The sequence below is a fragment of the Pongo pygmaeus genome, chromosome 6, assembly GCF_028885625.2.
Source record: "Pongo pygmaeus isolate AG05252 chromosome 6, NHGRI_mPonPyg2-v2.0_pri, whole genome shotgun sequence".
Lineage (NCBI taxonomy): Eukaryota > Metazoa > Chordata > Mammalia > Primates > Hominidae > Pongo > Pongo pygmaeus.
Genome location: NC_072379.2, coordinates 56269209 through 56288595, shown reverse-complemented (window position 1 = coordinate 56288595; position 19387 = coordinate 56269209). Strand labels below are relative to the sequence as shown.

The 19387-nt window shown below is 36.7% G+C and overlaps 1 protein-coding gene across 2 annotated transcripts in view; it reads left to right on the top strand.

Annotated features, from left to right (window-relative positions):
* ZNRF2 (zinc and ring finger 2) overlaps positions 1 to 19387 on the top strand; it is a 99519-nt gene that overhangs the window by 34015 nt on the left and 46117 nt on the right. For both annotated transcript variants that reach the window (XR_010126895.1, XM_063667422.1), the window contains exon 2: positions 15349 to 15444. Coding sequence is in view for 1 of the 2 variants with exons in the window: in XM_063667422.1 (XP_063523492.1) it covers positions 15349 to 15444 (96 nt within the window). In the remaining variant the exon portion in view is untranslated. The remainder of the gene's footprint in view (positions 1 to 15348; positions 15445 to 19387) is intronic.

Here is a 19387-nt window from a genome sequence, read left to right as displayed (position 1 = left end):
CATTTATACTGTGTGTAGTTCCTCATTCTGTAGTTTAAAGTTTATCATTTTTCTTTCTGTAAATACACCAGAATTTTTTCAACCATTCCATTGTTGGGTGTTTGTTTTCATTTTGCTATTATGAACGTTGCTGCTGTGAATTTTTTGTTAACATGTATTCTGGTGCATATGTGCACAGATTTCTTTAGGACAGTATTACTTAAAATATGGTCCTTTAACCGGCACCATTGGTGGTGTCATCTGTGTGAGCTTGTGAGAAATGCAAATCTGTGGGCTCCACCCTCAGTCAGAATCTCTGGGGATGGGGTCTAGGAAACCGAAACAAGCTCTCCACATGAATGAATCTTAAGCACATTAAAATTTGAGGACCACTGCTCTGGGATATATACCTAGAAGTGGAATTGCTGAGTCATAGGTTATGTATACCTTCAGCTTAATAGTGTTTTCCACTGTGGTTATATTGCTTTTTAGTTACACTGGTGTTTGAGAGTTTGTATTTCTTTACATCCTCTGTAACAATTAGTATTGTCAATATTTTATTTTTTTAAATTAGAATTTGAGTATTTTCTGAGTTACTTTTAACTAGAATTGAATTTTGGCTTTTCAGATTTACTGAAAAAATTGACTTAGATTTACTACAGACTTTCTAAAAATATTATTAGAAATCATAGAAGTAGAGGCAAATAGTACAATGAACTAAAAACTTCGTATCTCCAGCATCCACATTCAGTGTTCATTATATTTTGCAGTATTGGCTTCATTTATCTCTTTTCTCTGAATTATTTTAAAGACAGGTCCTAAATATGATGTCTTCACTCCTGTATAAATAAATGCATATATAGAATATGTACCATTTTCTTTACATGATGACAATGTCTTTATTACCGAGGGCCTTTTTACTTTAAAAAGTTAGAATAGACATCATATTAAAACATGTAAAAATTCTAAAATAATGGCAAAGCAGAGTATATAAGCTTTTATTTGGATATCATGAGTGGGACTTTGAACTTTCTCTGAACTCTTCTAATGTATTTAGTCAAATAGTTATACTGAATATTTTCTGTTTCAACAACCAGAGTCAAATTTAGATTTCTTAAAGGGATAATTTAACCATTATTTAGGATAAGAATGTGTTTAGAGTGCTCAGAAATTTGTCACTTCTCTGATAAAACTCAGCATGTATAATGATGATGTCCTAGTTAAAGACTGGAGTAGACAGCTAAAAGACGCCCTGACTCTTTACTCTTAGAAGCAGCTCTTTGAAAACCCAGACATACAAACTTTCACATCTGCCAACCTTTTGCTGTGGTGTTGTGCAGAGTTCGCCATCCTGAATCAGCACATCTCCGTCTAAACTTCCAATAGAATTAAGAGCATTGGAAGTCAGTGTTTTATAGTGAATTAAGCAGTGAGTATTTTTTGAATGTGTGTACTATGTTTGGTAATTGTTGGATAAGAAGGAAAGTACGGGAAACTAACCTGTTATTAAACAGTACAGAAAGGTACCTGGTAATTTTTGTTTGTTTTGCATTGCAGTGATTCAGTTAAATGCTAAATTTTGCTGATCAGGAAAGTATAGATATGTAGCATGTAATATATTTTAAAATGTTATATAATTTATTAAAAATTTGTAAAATGTTTTAGGGTATGGAAGATAAATGAGGCTGGAGTTGGAAGGAAACAGAAGATACATGGCTTTGTATATGAATAAAAAGTTGGTATTTGTATATGTGTATTTTAAACCAGGGAGTGATCAGGTCTGGTTTGTGTTTTGAAGATAGCCTGTGACAACAGTTTGGGGAAGGGCGAGGTCAAGAGCAGATGCATAGAGAGGTTACTGCCATAGTCCAGGAAAAAATAACAGTAGCTATGTTGTGAGGGTGGTGTAGATGTCTAAAGAATTGGTTGAATCTGACAGATACTCAGGAGGTAAAATTGACCAGGTGGGTGATGGCTTGAGAATAAACAGGTATGGCAGCAGGAAAACAGTGGTAACACTGGGCTGACTGGAACATCCTCATTATTCCTTAGCCCTTTGGTTAGACTAAACTTTTTAATCAAACTTACTGGCAGCTTACAGATAAGAGTTTTTGTCATAACCAAACTTTTTCAAAATGGTCTTCTTTCCTCTTTTGAAACAAATATTTGGATCTTTTGAACAGCTCTTAAAGACTTAATCCAGGGGTTGGCAAATGTCTAGTAAAGGGCCAGATAGTAAATATTTCAGTCTTTGCAGATCTTTTGGTCTCTGTTCCCTCTTTTTGTAGTTTGGGTAAGCCATAGAGACAATACATAAATGAATGTGTGTGGCCACGTTCAATAAAAATTGGTTAGTGAGCACTGAAATTTGAATTTCCTATAATTTTCACATGCCATAGCATTTTCTTCTTTAAAAAATTTTTTTTCAGCCATTAAAAAATGTAAAAAGTTCTTGACTCAAGGGCTGTACAAAAATTGGCAGTAGGCCACAGTTGGCCTGCAGACCTATGTAGGGTAAACACACCTAATAGCCATATCTTAAGCATACCTTGAGGATGACCCTGTGTGGCATACAGGACTGAATGTGAGTTGCAAGCTAGGGAATCCGGGAGTGGCTAATTAGGAGAGTCGTTCCTTGTCTAAGGAGAAACATCTGAGCCCCTGTCCTGTCCTGTCCTGTCCTGTGGAACATGAGCTGTACGGGGGATCGAGGTCCCAAGTTTGGGGTTGAAAGAAGGTTGACAGGTGGAGGTTGTTAGTGGGAGGATGCTAACTGAAAATGCTATATAAACTACATGCCTTTTCCAAGCTGTTGTGGTTCTTCTTTCCAGCCTGCCTCCCCTTGACTGTATGTAAGGTGATTCTTCTGTCCAGTCTACTGCCGCAGTACTCTCTGCCCTGTATGTAAGCCTCTAGTAAAACCCCATGTTTTGTTTGCTGGCTCTGGGTCTTGTCTTGGGCCTCTTGAACCTGGTGCCATCCCCCTTGGAGTCAATAGGGGTCCGGCACAAGAACCTGCACTTCACCAACCCCAGAATTTTACCCTGAGTATAATTTCTTTACGAGTAACTTTTAAGATAGATAGTAGATAGGCTGTAGGATGTTAATTCCTTTCATTCCTAAAGAGTCATAAATGCTTAAGTCTGTAATGCTATATTTGATTCTTCCATTTGTGAATTTGGGGGATGTAGAAAAGAACTACCAGCAAACCCAATATAGCTAAGGAAGTATATAATGCAGAGTGAATTTCATGAAGAGCAGTATCTTTAAGAAGGTAATTAACACATACCAATGAAAAGTGGTTTCCATAGGTGAGCCCCAATGGGAAAGAAAGTTAATGAATTTTGTCAGACTAACTACAGATGTGTTAAGAAAGTTGCGCTGGGTTCTAGGATAGTTGTAGGAAACTTGGCTTAAATACTTAGGAGTTGGCATGCTACCTGCTAAGCTTGAAAATCCTTGTAGAACCAGCCCTTCAGTTCTGAATTAATTTTTGACATAACTCTTAAGGATTTTATTATGTATGCGTTGTTTTAGAAAATGCTGGTAGCACTGAGTCCAACTATTTGAGTGCAAACAGTAGTCAGCAAAATTTTATCTACGTAAATGATACTGATTACAGTCAGGTGCCCAACTGCTATACTTTAAATTAGATTTTAGTTGTGATAGTTATCTGTTAATGTATATTTAGCCTTCCTTGTTACCTGTTGATTTGCCATGGTGGCTGTAAAAAAAAATTAGATTATTGACAATAACAAAAAATACTTTTAGCCAAGTATATTTAAGATTTTAAGGCCCCAGTTGCTAAAAGGGCATTTAAAATTATTCTATCAAATTTTGTTAGGTACATTTTATATTTGCTCAAGCGATCCTCCCACCTTAGCCTCTCGAGTAGCTGGGACTACAGGCACACACCACCATGCCTGGCTAATTTAAAAACTTTTTTTCCATAGAGACAGGGTCTCATTACATTGCTCAGGGTGGTCTGGAATTTCTGTACTCAAGCAGTCCTCCCTCCTTGGCCTCTCAAAGTGTTGGGATTACAGATGCGAGCTACTATGCCAGGCCTCTGAGGATTTTTAAATAGGTATTTTGTTGCATTTGATACTGGTTACATCCTGATAGTTGACAGCATAGTAAAGTCCTCCTGTTGTGTTTGTGAGTTCATGTGCATATGTTTGTGTGTGTGGAAAGTGAGACAGATAAACGTAGTGAGCCATGCTTTAAAAATGTCTTTTAGCTGTTCGGAGCTGTCTTTGTTCAATTGAGTACTAAGGAGAAAATTGTGAAGACAGAAAAAAACCACTTCATCTTCAAATCTGGGCAAGAAGCAGCATATATTAGAGTGAGGATGTATTTGTTCATTCACCGAATAAATATGTCACTCTGCGTTGACATAGTTCTATGAAGTAAACAGATATTATGATGTGAAACATGAGGAAGGTATGTTTTAAAATTATTCCTTATGTTTTTTTAGTTCAGTATAATTATTTAAAACATTTTATATTTTTATTTGAAAGTCCTAAAGACATTTAAGTGATAGTTTCATTAAGACTGTAACTACACCTGTGGCTCTTGGATTAATTTTAAGTCTAATGAATTTGTTATCTGGTTGCTATACATTAAAAGCAGTAATTTCTCTTTTGTTTATATTTTAAAGAGGTAAGAGTTTCAGTAAAATTCAACTGAAATTTAGTAAATAGCTTTGGGAATAGCTAAAACATGATAAGACAACAAATGTAAGAGAGGAATAATTTGTGTATCTTATAATATTTTAGGGATTATATGTATACCTTACAGACAGAACCCAAAACGAAACAGTTGATAAGTATAAGCCATGTGAGCTGTACCCAAGTGGATACTTTGGTTCTGGAGCTCACTATCATTCTTTGGTCTTAAGTTTTCTGCAACTGAAGGGAACTGGAAATGTGTTTGTTTAGAAACATTATTCTGGGACATCGAGCTTAATTGAGAATTTTAGCTGTGGCTGGTACAGGTTTTTCCTAGTGTTTTGCTTTAAGCCAATGCGTATAAACAGTAGCCATAGAGCTTAGAGTTCATTGTTGTAATTATTCTGAAATCCATAGTTGTTTAAACCTTTTTTGTCTTCATTTGACTTCTACTATATAAGCTAAGACCCAGGTAAAACTAACATATTGCTCATGTTACGTGCGGCCTCATAGGCTAGTGGGCATTATACATGTGAGAAGTTAGTGTCGGGTGAGAAGCTGTGGCTCAGACATGGCATTTCTCCCTCTAGTTTGTGAATTCCTGGAGCAAATGCCATTACTCCATCCTTCCTCCCTCCCTGCCTTTCTACTGAGAGAAAATTCCCAGAGCAGAGGCTGTTGTCATATTTATGAAAACAAACAAATAGACTCTAACTACTGTTAAAGCTCATGCTCAGTTCCAAAAGTGCCTTGCATACTTAGTCAGATTTCTAAAATTGCCCCCGAGAATATGGACTAAGTTACCCTTGGCACTGAGGCATCCTCCTATTCTGTAGTGAGCTTGTTTCACATCAATGAAGAATAAAAAACTACTTAACCTCCCTGTGTCTGTCTTTTGATCATTTTGTACCCTCATTCACTACCTTCCTCCCCCAGTGGTGATGTGTGGCCATTTCGAGGTTCCCTGGTGGCAGAATATGTTCAGTATATTCGATTTTACAAGGTCCATTTGTATTAGGTAAACCACGATCCCTAGGTCCTTGTTGTGTTATTGGCATACTCTCTCATATTATAAATTAAGGATGCCTTGTTTGTATTGCCACATGGATTTTATTTAGTTTTCCATGAGAGCTGACCTGTCCTGTACTACCATAGTTTAAGCTGACTTTTCTACCATTGTGAATAGTGGTTTAGTTCTTTCCCTTCATCAGCTGTTTGATAAGAGCAATCACATTGTACTCTATTTGACATTATTCTGTAAAATGGATTAATTTATTCATTCAAACAAATTTAAAAGAGAAATTTTTATTATATTATTTGGTTGTTTTCCCAGGGAAATACCCACGTTGCTCAAGATGACCTTTGTTTTCTAATAATGTTGTAATTTTCTGTGTCAGAATTATTTTCTATACATTTTATGGGGCACACGTAACATTACATTACATAACATAACATTGTACAACATAGCATCACAGTGACAGGAAAATACCCTCTGTCAGTGGTGGCCCATGTTAAGATATTTTATAGTTATTTTAATCTATCAGATTTGTAGGTTATATATATATTTAAAATGATCTAGGCAGTAAAGCATGAAGAATAAAGCTAATGGGATATTTTTGGGAGTGAGGTGGAGGAGACAAAAAAGATGGACAGAAAGTTGATTGATAGGCTAGAAGGTAATAAAAGGGTATCAGTAATAAAAGCAAAAAAGGGAAAAAAGGGGGCATCTCTGCAGTGTTATTTTTAAGAGTGTGAATATGCCAAAGACAAAAATGTGTGCCTGCTTTTCTTGCATTTTATGACTTCAACAATAGCTGTCCAATTTTTTAACTTGTGGGGGAATTATTAAATCTCAAATACTTTATTGCTCTGGGTTTCTGCATAGTTTTCCAAATATGGGAAATATATATATATGTATGTTTTTTTTTTTTTTTGGAGACAGTCTCATTCTGTCACCCAGGCTAGAGTGCAGTGGCACGAACTCGGCTCACTGCAAGCTCTGCCTCCTGGGTTCACGCCATTCTCCTGCCTCAGCCTCCTGAGTAGCTGGGACTACAGTCGCCCGCCACCATGTCTGGCTAATTTTTTGTATTTTAGTAGAGATGGAGTTTCACCATATTAGCCAGGATGGTCTTGATCTCCTGACATTGTGATCTGCCCACCTCAGCCTCCCAAAGTGCTGGGATTATAGGTGTGAGCCACTGCGCCTGGCCTATGGGAAGTGTATTTGTTAAGATATCCAAGACTTGGTCCCAGTATGGATTTTGATTTGCTCATGGTACCTAAGTGTCTGTTCTTATCTTAGCCATTCATTCCGTTGGTGTTTTGTTTTGGTGTTTTGGTATTTGTTTGTTTTTTTGCCACTATTCACAAGAAATAATCCCTTGGAAATCTCAAAATAGGCCCCCCTATGATGGTTGCATGGTTGTAACATTTTTATATACAAGATATTGTAAATCATTTAATTGGGTATAAATGCTATGAGAGAGATCTGATAGAGAGATGAGTGGACTGCAGAGTGTAGTGAAGAGTCCTAGTTCTGGCCCTAGTCCTGACTAGTTTTATGAGTTTTGGCAAGAATTTTTACTTCACTGAGTTTTCTTATCTGTAAAAGGAGATAAGAGTGAATGTTCCCTTAGAGTGCATTTGCATTCTCACAAAGTTGAGTCTACCTGGCGTGGGAGTAATTACAGTGAACATGGAGAAGTGTAATTCTTTTTGGACAACATGGAATGCATTTGTTAGGTACATAGTGTAAAACTTAAAAATGTCTGATCCTATAAGTAAGTTTGTTTTTTGTCCCTAACCAAAGAAAAAGGTGGGGCGGGGGGGGGTGGGTGGGTATAAAGACGCCTACAGGGCATACTTAAAGAATCCTTGTAAGACATTTAATGAGTCATTACAGCATACTGATATCTAACATAAAAAACTGCTTTGGATAGCTTTTCATTCATTCAAATATTTGAGTGATAGTGTGTGTCATAAGAGGCACACTAATGACTTTGGGGCTACAAAAAATAGATAATAATTTTCTCTTAAAATTGCTTCATTCATGTTCTTTCCATTCTCATCAGAAGTAGTAGTTTTAAAAAGAGAATTTATGAAAAAAAAAAAAAAAAAAAAAGAATTGTCAGACTAGGCGCTGTGGCTCACACCTGTAATCCCAGCACTTTGGGAGGCCGAGGCGGGCAGATCACCTGAGGTCGGGAGTTGGAGACCAGCCTGACCAACATGGAGAAACTCCATCTCTACTAAAAATAGAAAATTAGCGGGACATGGTGGCGCATCCCTGTAATCCCAGCTATTTGGGATGCTGAGGCAGGAGAACTGCTTGAACCTGGGAAGCGGAGGTTGCGGTGAGTCAAGATCGCACCACTGTATTCCAGCCTGGGCAACAAGAGCGAAACTCCATCTCAAAAAAAAAAAAAAAAAAAAAGAATTGTCATAAACAGGTAGATAGTAGGAAGTAATGATTTTCTCTCGTGGAGTGAATATGTGGTCCTGATGTGAACTAAGCTATTCAAGAATGTCTGTTATACAAATTGTTGTATACTGATATTTTATAAGTTCATCAAGGATTGCTTTGGAGGATTTATCAGAGAATTAATTAGACGTTTAGCTATTTAGTCTGGTAAAGCGCTTGTTGAACAAGGTTAAAACGTTTCCTGCTACCTTGTTTCAGAATGTATTCTGCTATATTGTGTTACTGGAACATTTGCTGTCCTGCTATTTTAATTTTATTTCAGATATTTTTGTCCTTTATTAAGTCGCTGTCATTTTTAAGTGTATAGATTTTACTTAAGTGTTTCCTCTTTGGCCTCTTGAGCAACTTTTCCTTTATAGCAGAAAGTTTACCTATTAGAAAACCGTGATAATTTAGAGAGAAGTTAGATCATCTGCAGCTGATCTTGCCTGTGGTTGTAGAAGTTAGTTAGCTTGCATTTTCTGGGAAATTTTTCATAACAGAACAGATCCTACCAGTAAATGAGATAAGTTCATCTTTTCAGTTTAGACTCCAGGCCTTTTGCTACGCTTATGTTTTATATACTGTAAAGTTCTTTGCTTATGGAAGTTGATTTATTTGCCCCCCCCTTTTTTTTTACTGGCATGTTTAAAACAATTTTACCTTTAAACTGAATTTGAAAAAAAATGCAGTGCATTCCTGCAAGCAGTGCTTATAATTGTGATTATAATCACCAGTAATTAGAATTTCCTAATCTGCCTTTAATTGTGCCATTCTTGCCTCTAGAACTGAGGCCAACTGTATAGTTCATTTCCGTATTTATTTGGATATTTATAAAGTGTTGACTGTAGGTCTAGCTGGGTGCTTGGACAGAGTGATCAAATGTAATATACAGAATAATATGCAATTTCTGCCCCACAGGTATCAAATTTGGGAGATAAGATCTACACAGTAGTAGTATTATACATGATATGTCAAATGAGTATTATCAGTAGAAGGAATTCAGTAGGACAGAGAAGGACATTTTGCTTTTGAGTTCTCTGAAAAGATTTCATTGAGATGGTGAGACTTGATCTGGGCCTTGAAGGGATGGGAGTAAATTTTTAGTAAACTAGGATGAGAATATGGGCTTAATCAAGAGCAAAGGCATGGAGATGTAATGGGTGTGTTCTATTGGAGGAAAAGAATTAAATGGCAACACCAAATTTGTATTAGGCTCATAGTGGGAAAGCCTTGTACAGGGAATGGTGGCATGGGGGTGCTTGCATGCATTCAGTAATGCAAAAGAGGACCAACAGCCAGGATGCTGTGGCAGAAAGCTCAAAGCTTAGGAATCAGAAGAGCTGAGTTCTGGCACTTTAGATGTCTTTCCGCTTAGACCTATATTCTCTTTAAGTGAGCAGTTTAAACTGAGAGAGAGCATAGGTTCCTTATGCTTAATATTCTTTAGTTCCGTTATCAAAGACGGAATGACAGCTTCTGTTTTGTATTACCTGAAGAGCTTTGTATGGCCTGGTGTAGCAGATGGAGGTTACTTGCTATAAAAATCTCCTGAACCCATTCCTCTGTCACTGATTCATTCCATTGTTTGTCATATTCGTTGCATTTCTACCTAGGGGAGTGTTAAGCCTATTATTGATTATTTCCTTCTAGAAATAATATAAATTAGTCAAATTACCTAATGGAGATCAGATGGAGTGGAGCTTTGTTTTAGGGACAGTATAAAGGAATGGTTTTGATTTTGGGGAAACTTAGAGTGCTGGCTTTGGATAGAGAACATTTATGGCCAGTGAGGTCGATGACATAGGAGGGAGGTTCATGACATCTGGGGGAGGGTCATAATATTTGGATTATTATAAAGGTTAAAATAGAAGAGTCCAAACATCTGGCATCTCTTCTGTCTCTAATGTAGTCTCTGGTTACCTTTGTTTCTCTTTGGATATAGTGATTGAGAGGATAGGTTCTTCTGTGTGATTTTTGCTGATGTCTTTATTTTGTTTATGGTTATTGGGAACTCTCATAACTAAGGAAGTTGCATTTACATGGCTTGTTTGCAGTTGTAGAATAATGATTTGGTATGTAAATCTCATAATAGGGCCTTCATCTTCTGTCATGCCTAACAGATCTGACTTGATGGTTGGAGTAATTTTTCTACCACCAAAAAACCCAAAAATCTCACGTGTATTTTTCCTGCCAATTGGTATATTCACCTGTCTCAGGTTTAGGATCAGTCCCTTTTTGTTTGTGGTTGGTTTCTAGGAGGAAACAATGTACAAATACTGAGTTAAAAGTAGGGTTGAGCCACTGCAGATACAACGAAAAATCTTTTTGCCTTAGTCATCAACAGTGGAAAAGCATTTGGTAAAGTAACTTTGATGCAGCAGTATGTGTCATTGAATAGCTACAGAAAGTTTTTCTTAATAGGAATCTGGATTTTATTATTAAAGAATGTCATTATAGAGGCTGGGTGTGTTGGCTCACACCTGTAATCCCAGCACTTTGGGAGGCTGAGGCAGACGGATCACCTGAGGTCAGGAGTTCAAGACGAACCTGGCCAACGTGGCAAAACCCCATCTCTACTAAAAATACAAAAATTAGCTGGGTGTAGTGGTGCGTGCCTGTAATCCCAGCTACTCGGGAGGCTGAGGCAAGAGAATCACTTGAACCCAGGGGGTGAAGGTTGCAGTGAGCCAAGATTGAGCCACTTCACTCCAGCCTGGGTGAAAGAGCGAAACTCCGTCTCAAAAAAAAAAGTCGTTTTAGAACTGTACTTTTTATTTTTAGAGACAGAGTCTTACCCTGTTGCCCAGGCTGTAGTGCAGTGGTAGAATCATAGTTCACTGCAGCCTCAAACTCCTGGGCAAGAACTGTACTGTTTTAAGAATTTTCAAAGAATAAGAGTTGTCTGCAAAGTGAAGGGGGGAAAATTTCAATAAATGATAGCCACTGTTTACTGAATATCTACTATGTTGCAGGCATTATATATACATTATAATCTTTAATTCTCACCAAATTTCTAATGTGTAAGTAGTATTATCAGTGTTTCCAGGGAAGAAGTTAAGCCTGGAGGGCTGAAGTGCCTTCCCTGGGTCACCTAGTCTGTATGCAATAGAAACAGAATTTTTACCAGGTCTATTAAGGATAATAAGGAGATTGACATGTAAATAAACACAGGGCCATGTGCTGCATTGAAGTATTGGAAGTATTGTCCAGGTATGGAAGAAATACAAAGGGAGGGAATGATCGAGTCGACCTTGGGGTGGAGCACTCCTGGAGAAAGATGACACCTTAACAGGATACTGGTGACTATCTAAAAGTTCTTTGAGTAGAAGAGAAGGATTAATGACACTAGTGATTCATTGTCTATATGTTTTCTTCTCTGTTTAACAAGAGCAAAATGATCTGGTTCATCTCTACTGTTGAACCACAGTCTCTCTTGGCCTTTTATACACCAAGATGATCCTGCTGTTCCCATCCCATTTTTTGTTAGTTTGATCATTTTCACACTGTTTACATTTGTAATATTTAGTACTGTTTTGTAGAGATAATTCCTATAGTTTACACGTATTTATATTTTTAAATAGAATCATGCATGTGTGTACTACCTGTATGTCCTTGAGTTTATATATTTATTTAACCACAGCTTATCCGTTCTGGAATTCTTTGTTTTGATTCATCTGTTGGTTGAGTCCTGAGTCTGAGTATTTAAAGATAATACATTTCTTGAGTCCCATTTTTTTCCAAGAGCTCTGAAGACCCCTCTGCCATGTGTCCCAAATAATTATCTATATATGTTATATATGTAGATCTCTATACAGATCTTTCTATATATACATAGAGAAATTTCTCTATATAAATAATTTATCTATAGATACATACATTTATAAATAAATCTACTCAGGTATATAGAAAGATAACTATATAGAGAGAGATGAATCAAGGATGAATCAAAACAAAGAATTTAGAAATGGACAGGCTGTGGTTAAGTAAATATGTAAATGCATACTAGTAGTACCCACATGCATATCATGTATATCTATACAGTTTTAAGAGTGCTTTACATAGATGTTTAACTTAGGATTTTTGACTTTATGATGGTGTGGAGGTGATATGCATTCTGTAGAAACTATACTTTGAATTTCAATATTTTTCGGGGCTAGCAATATACATAATGAAACTTGGTGGTGCTGAGCCAAATATCTCATGTAATTTATTGAATACGGTATTGAAAGGGTTCTGAGCATATTTAAGGTAGGCTAGCCTAAGCTACGATGTTTGGTAGTTTAGGTGTATGCATTTTCAGCTGAAGATATTTTCAATTTACCATCCTAAGTGAAGGAGCATTTGTATATTAAGGATATTGTCCTTTTGTTTTTGATATACATTGCAAATATTTTAAATTTATTATTTGTCTTTTGAATTTGCTTCTGTTGTGTTTAACCATGATACATTTTTTTCTTTTGTTGCATAATGCCTTAGAGATGCCCTAAAAAACTGATTGGAAGCTTTATGTGCAAAGATAAGGCTTATTAATAGGCAAGGATTTTGATGTATCATTCTGGGAGACCTTTTGATTTAAGAGAAGAATCTACCAATTTCTTAGTAAAGATGGAGGCTATGGAATGGGGCCTTTTTCAGTTTGGAGATCTTTATTCTTCTGTTTTCTTCCCTGCCCATTGCCGTGCCTGGTATTCTCAATTCTGAATATTCTTTGTTGTTGTTGTTGTTTTCCCCACAGTAAATCTCCATTCTCATGCTCTAGTGGGGGTATGGTATTTGCTTGGCTGTATGTAATGGATTGGGGACCTGGGGATCTGTTTTTTTATTCAGTCTTTCAGTCAGTCTAGATTTTAGCCTCATGTATCACTACTGTCTTGGGAAGTCATGGAGCTCTAGATGCCTGAGTCCTTTGGGAATTATTTAGTGAGAATTAGCTTACTTGTGCAGACACTCAGCATCTGTGTTTGCTCGGTGCCATTGATGCTTTCATCTATTTTTTTTTTTTTCTCATTTGCTGCCGACTTCTCTCAAGTTCTTTAACTCATTTTTATTAAATATTATTTATTTTCGTTTTAGTAGGTTTTGGAGGGGAGGAGAGAGAAACATGTGTTTAATTCACTGTATTTAACTAGAAATCCAGGTGGTTCTTTGTATGTACTGTTTTTCCCCTTAGGCTCTACTTTGTAGGCAGTTGGATGGCTCTCAAGTGAGGCTTTTTAGGTTCACAATATTGCACTTTTGTTTAAGTTTGTTTGCTAGTACCCAGATGATTCTGATGATTCAAATCAGTTGCCTCTTGCCCTCGTTTATGCTAAGTTTAACTTCAGGGAAGCAAATTTTTTAAGTTTCAAGGCAAGAATTCGTTCGTTGACGCTTAAAATCTGGTTGCAGTTTTAGGATCTCTTTGCTTTCTCCCCATAGTTGATCAGTTTCACTGTATTTGATGTAGCCTGTGTTTGGCCATTATAGTGTTTTTGTAGTTTCATTTTTAGGGGTGTCTAATCTTTTGGCTTCCTTGGGCCACATTTTTTTATAGTTTCATTTTTAGGGGTGTCTAATCTTTTGGCTTCTGTGGGCCACACATAAAATACACTAACAATAGCTGATCAGCTAAAAAAAAACTGCAAAAAATCTCATAAAGTTTTAAGAAAGTTAATGAATTTGTGTTGGGCCACATTTGCCCATGCGTTGGACAAACTTGTTTTAATCGAATCCTCCTTCCTGTTTTTTTTCTTTCTCTTTTTGGTGGTTTTCAAGAAGTTGAAGTAAACATACCTTTATTCCTTTCTTTTAAAATGCATGTACTACAGTTTGAAAAACATTGTCCAAAATCATATATTTCATTTAGGAAATTGAATACCTGGAGGATTAGCTGTGCCAAAATCTTTTTCCCAATCCTTATAAAGTTTGGCATGAGGTATAATTCTAGCCTCACTCATTTGGTTGCAGTGAGTTTCACGTCACAGTGAAGGGAGGACAGTTCCTGTGAGAACACACATGTGCTGGAAATAGAGAGCTGCCAAAACGTCTCTTTCACCACCCATCTTATTAGTTGCCTCTCACAGTGCTTCCGTTCCTGTCTACACTCTAGCTCCATGTGGCCTTCTTTCTTGTGCTTGCCTATAGTTTCTGTTCTCTCGTAAGTTCAGCTTACACCTGAGCCGTCATGGACACCACTGTCTCTCTTTTACTTTTGACCTTTATGCTTAAGCTCTTTACTGCTGGCCAATAGCCAATATAGTCTCTCACTGTTTCTTAATCTTATTTCCAAGAAGAAAAAGATTGGCCTATGCCATCTTTTTGTTCCTCTTCTGATTTGTGCCTAGCCAAACTATAAGTTGGCTATCTGGGTTCAGGTTTCCAAACAGCTTAGTGGTGTCAGGGGAGGGAGCAGTAGGACAGCAGGGGAACATGGTATATCTGAGGACTGTCTTAGCAGCAAGAAGGCAGGGATGGGACACTTCACCTTGGTAAGTGAGGGGGCAGAACAGAGCTGAATACATCAAATAGTCCCTATTTTATTATGCTAGTTTATTTTTAATGGAGTACTTCAGGCAAATACTTAGTAGTGCAGATTGAATAATGTAGGAAACTAGCTAATTTTTAAGTGTCAAAAATTGACTGCAAAAACCTGTACCCCGATGTGATGCTAGTTTCTGTTTTCATTAAGACTTTAGTGCCATGGTGTGGCAGAAAGACCATTAAAGTAGAAGTCAGGAGTCTTAGATTCTAGACCTGTTTTTGCTGTTCTGAAAGGCTTCACGTTCTGCATCAGATAAATTTTTAAGGTTATTGAGGTAGAATAGTGTCTAAGGTACTATTTAGCTATAAAACTTGTGACTCACAGTATACTATACCAAGTTGGTAAAGGTAATTTCCACAAGAGTAGTCAGATTACAAAGCTTATAATAACATGAAATCATGAGTACAGGTTAATGTAAAAAATTAAAAACGAGAATACCTGGACCAGTACATTAGAGGGAGATACAGGAGTTTGTAGTGGACTGCATCCCTCTCATTTGAACTTGTTTTGTTTGATGAGATCATCTTCGTAAACTGATACAAAAGTCAGATATTATAATCACAAAATTTTCCTGACTTGAGTTGCACATAAACAGTGTAATGCAGTAAGTGTAATATTGAAGTTTCAAACGCTTTTTGATTTTCCATGCTTTTTAAAAGCCATAGCTGGATATTCAGAATAGTTAAGTAACTTGAGTTTCTTTTGTTTTTTAGGGTTTAAGTGCCCTGTATGCTCAAAATTTGTACCCTCAGATGAAATGGATTTGCATCTTGTAATGTGTTTAACAAAGCCAAGAATAACCTATAACGGTAAGTCCAGTGCTTTAAAATAATATTTTAAGTTAGAATTACCTTACATTTTATGAATTTCATGTTTCAAGTTTAATTTAAAAGGAGGGAAGGACCTTGTTTTCTCTCTATTTTTACTAGTGCATTAATGCAGTGGTTCTCAAATTCTGTGATCTCAAGACTTCTTTACACTTCAAAAAATTATTGAGGACTTCAAAGAGTTTTTCTTTACGTGGGTTATATCTATCAATATTTGTCATATAAATTAAAACAGAATTTATAATTTTTAATTTATTTTGTTAAATATAATTATGTTGACAACTTTTAAATGAAAAGTAAATTTTCTAAGACAAAATATTTAGTGACGAGTGGCATTTTCTGGACTTTTACAAACTCTTTAATATCTGCCTTGATGACAAGGAATTCTCACATCTGCTTCTTCATTCAGTTTATTGTGATATGGCACATCTTGTGTCCTCTGGAAAACTCTACTGCTATACTGGAGAGAATGGGAATGAAAAAGGCAGATATGGCCAGGCACAGTGGCTCACACCTGTAATCTCAGCACTTTGGGAGGCCGAGGTAGGCAGATCACCTGAGGTCCAGAGTTTGAGACCAGCCTGGCCAATATGGTGAAACCCCATCTCTACTAAAAAAAAAAAAAAAAAAAAAAAATTAGCTGAGTGTGGTGGTGCACACCTGAAATCCTAGCTACTCGGGAGGCTGAGGCAGGAGAATTGCTTGAACCCAGGAGGCGGAGGTTGTAGTGAGACAAGATTGTGCCACTGCACTCCAGCCTTGGAGACAGAGTGAGACTCTGTCTCAGAAAAAAAAAAAAAAAGCAGATACTGTCTTAGTGTTACCATGAAAATAGTTTTTACTTTGTTAGTCTAAAGGATTTCAAAGGCTCTTCCACTTCTCCTACTTTACAAGATTCTTTGGACCACACTTTGAGAACTGCTGCATTGAAATAAAATCTTTTGGGTTAAGCCTAAGTAAAATGTAATGTTCATAATGGCCATTTTCAAAAGTAAGTAAGCATGGTTGAAATTGCAACTTTTTTCTTACTGGTACCAAAACAGAGATATAGACCAATGGAACAGAACAGAGCCCTCAGAAATAACGCTGCATATCTACAACTATCTGATCTTTGACAAACCTGAGAAAAACAAGCAATGGGGAAAGGATTCCCTATTTAATAAATGGTGCTGGGAAAACTGGCTAGCCATATGGAGAAAGCTGAAACTGGATCCCTTCCTCACACCTTATACAAAAATTAATTCAAGATGGATTAAAGACTTAAACGTTAGACCTAAAACCATCAAAACCCTAGAAGAAAATCTAGGCATTACCATTCAGGACATAGGCATGGGCAAGGACTTCATGTCGAAAACACCAAAAGCAATGGCAACAAAAGCCAAAATTGACAAATGGGATCTAATTTAAACTAAAGAGTTTCTGCACAGCAAAAGAAACTACCATCAGAGTGAACAGGCAACCTACAAAATGGGAGAAAATTTTCGCAACCTACTCATCTGACAAAGGGCTAATATCCAGAATCTACAATGAACTCAAACAAATTTACAAGAAAAAAACAAACAACCCCATCAAAAAGTAGGCGAAGGATATGAACAGACACTTCTCAAAAGAAGACATTTTTGCAGCCAAAAGACACATGAAAAAATGCTCACCATCACTGGCCATCAGAGAAATGCAAATCAAAACCACAATGAGATACCATCTCATACCAGTTAGAATGGCAATCATTAAAAAGTCAGGAAACAACAGGTGCTGGAGAGGATGTGGAGAAATAGGAACACTTTTACACTGTTGGTGGGACTGTAAACTAGTTCAACCATTGTGGAAATCAGTGTGGCAATTCCTCAGGGATCTGGAACTAGAAATACCATTTGACCAAGCCATCCCATTACTGGGTGTATACCCAAAGGACTATAAATCATGCTGCTATAAAGACACATGCACACGTATGTTTATTGTGGCACTATGCACAATAGCAAAGACTTGGAACCAACCCAAATGTCCAACAATGATAGACTGGATTAAGAAAATGTGGCACAAATACACCATGGAATACTATGCAGCCATAAAAAATGATGAGTTCATGTCCTTTGTAGGGACATGGATGAAATTGGAAATCATCATTCTCAGTGAACTATCCCAAGGACAAAAAACCAAACACCGCATGTTCTCACTCATAGATGGGAATTGAACAATGAGAACACATGGACACAGGAAGGGGAACATCACACTCTGGGGACTGTTGTGGGGTGGGGGGATGGGGGAGGGATAGCATTAGGAGATATACCTAATGCTAAATGACGAGTTAATGGGTACAGCACACCAGCATGGCACATGTATACATATGTAACTAACCTGCAAATTGTGCACATGTACCCTAAAACTTAAAGTATAATTAAAAAAAAAAAAAAGTATAAAGTAAATGAAGGGAACATATATAAGGAATAGGGAGAATAAAAGTTTATTCAATAGTAAATAGATGCCTAATGGGAGAAAAAGTCATTAAGAGAAACCCAAAACTCTACCTATGCAGTGCATATGTGTCTCTGTCTTTCCTCCCATAGACAAATTCAGTCTGTGAGCTCTGGAGCTAACTGATATTTTTGTTAGGTCTGACATTTTAGACTGTACCATTCTTTCCTGACCAAAATCTCTAGATATTCCAAAACCTAGGAAAGATTTTAAATGTAGCCTTGGCATACTTTGGAATAGACTGGGGTTGGGGGGGGGGAGGGAAATCAAGTAGTTCTGTCCTAACCAATGAATAGAATAAAATGAAGGAAAAATGAAAGTTGTTTTCAAAATTTTATAAAGAAATAGACTTCAAAAGCTTAAGAGAAATTTCATTTTTTTAAAATGTAAATTTTGGCCTGAAATAAAATGTGTAGAAAGGGTACCAGTAAACACTATAGCCAATTGAAAGATTGGCTAAATTCAACAAATATTTTGAGCATCAATTATGTGCGAGGTACTGTGTTAGGAATTAGAGATATAGCAGTGAATGAACAGAAATGGAGCTTACAGCCTACTAATAGTAATAGTCACTTATTTCTTTGAGCTAAGAATTATTGCTTAAATAAGAAGGTTCTATGAAAAACTTAGTAGATATAGCAGCACTTATCTGAGATTTCTCCTCAGGTAACAAAAATGTTGGGAGGGATAGAATTTAACATTGAAATGAGCATATTACTTTGGGTAATGTTTTGCAAGTTGATTTAGGAATCAGTCTCTCAATTCTTCCCTCTCCTTCACTTTTTCTAGTATGGTGGTGCTTCAGCCATCCTATTACAGGATTGACAATAGAGTACTTTTTCCCATCCATTTGCTGATGAAATGTGAAAGTGGTTTTAAACAGTTACTTGGCATAGTAAATGTATTTGTTGGTTATATCCTAACCTTTTTGCATTATGAAATTGAATTGGCTGCTTTGCATTATCTACTTCAAGTTTAGTTATTTAAGAAATAGAAATAGTCTCATTCAAATTGGAGACTAAAAGTATTTGGGTTTGTTTTTCATACCTGCTCCACTATCTTATTATACTCTATAATTGTTTATGTTTAATAGGAGTGCCTTTAAATATCCATAAATCTTAAGCCTCTGGCTTTCAATTTGAAAATCACAAATGTATTTGACCATATAATAATATATTTACACACAGTCTTAGTATTCTGTACGTTTACTTTTTGTGTAATATATCTAGAATACAGTCTTCTTGTGTACTGTGAAATTTAACAATTTTTTTAACTTTTAAGTTCGGGGGTACATGTGCAGGTTTGTTATATAGGTAAACTTGTGTCATGGGGGTTTGTTCTACAGATATTTTGTCACTCAGGTATTAAGCCTAGTACTCATTAGTTATTTTTTTCTGATCCTCTCCTTCCTCCTACTCTCCACCCTCTGGTAGGCTCCAATGTGTATTGTTCC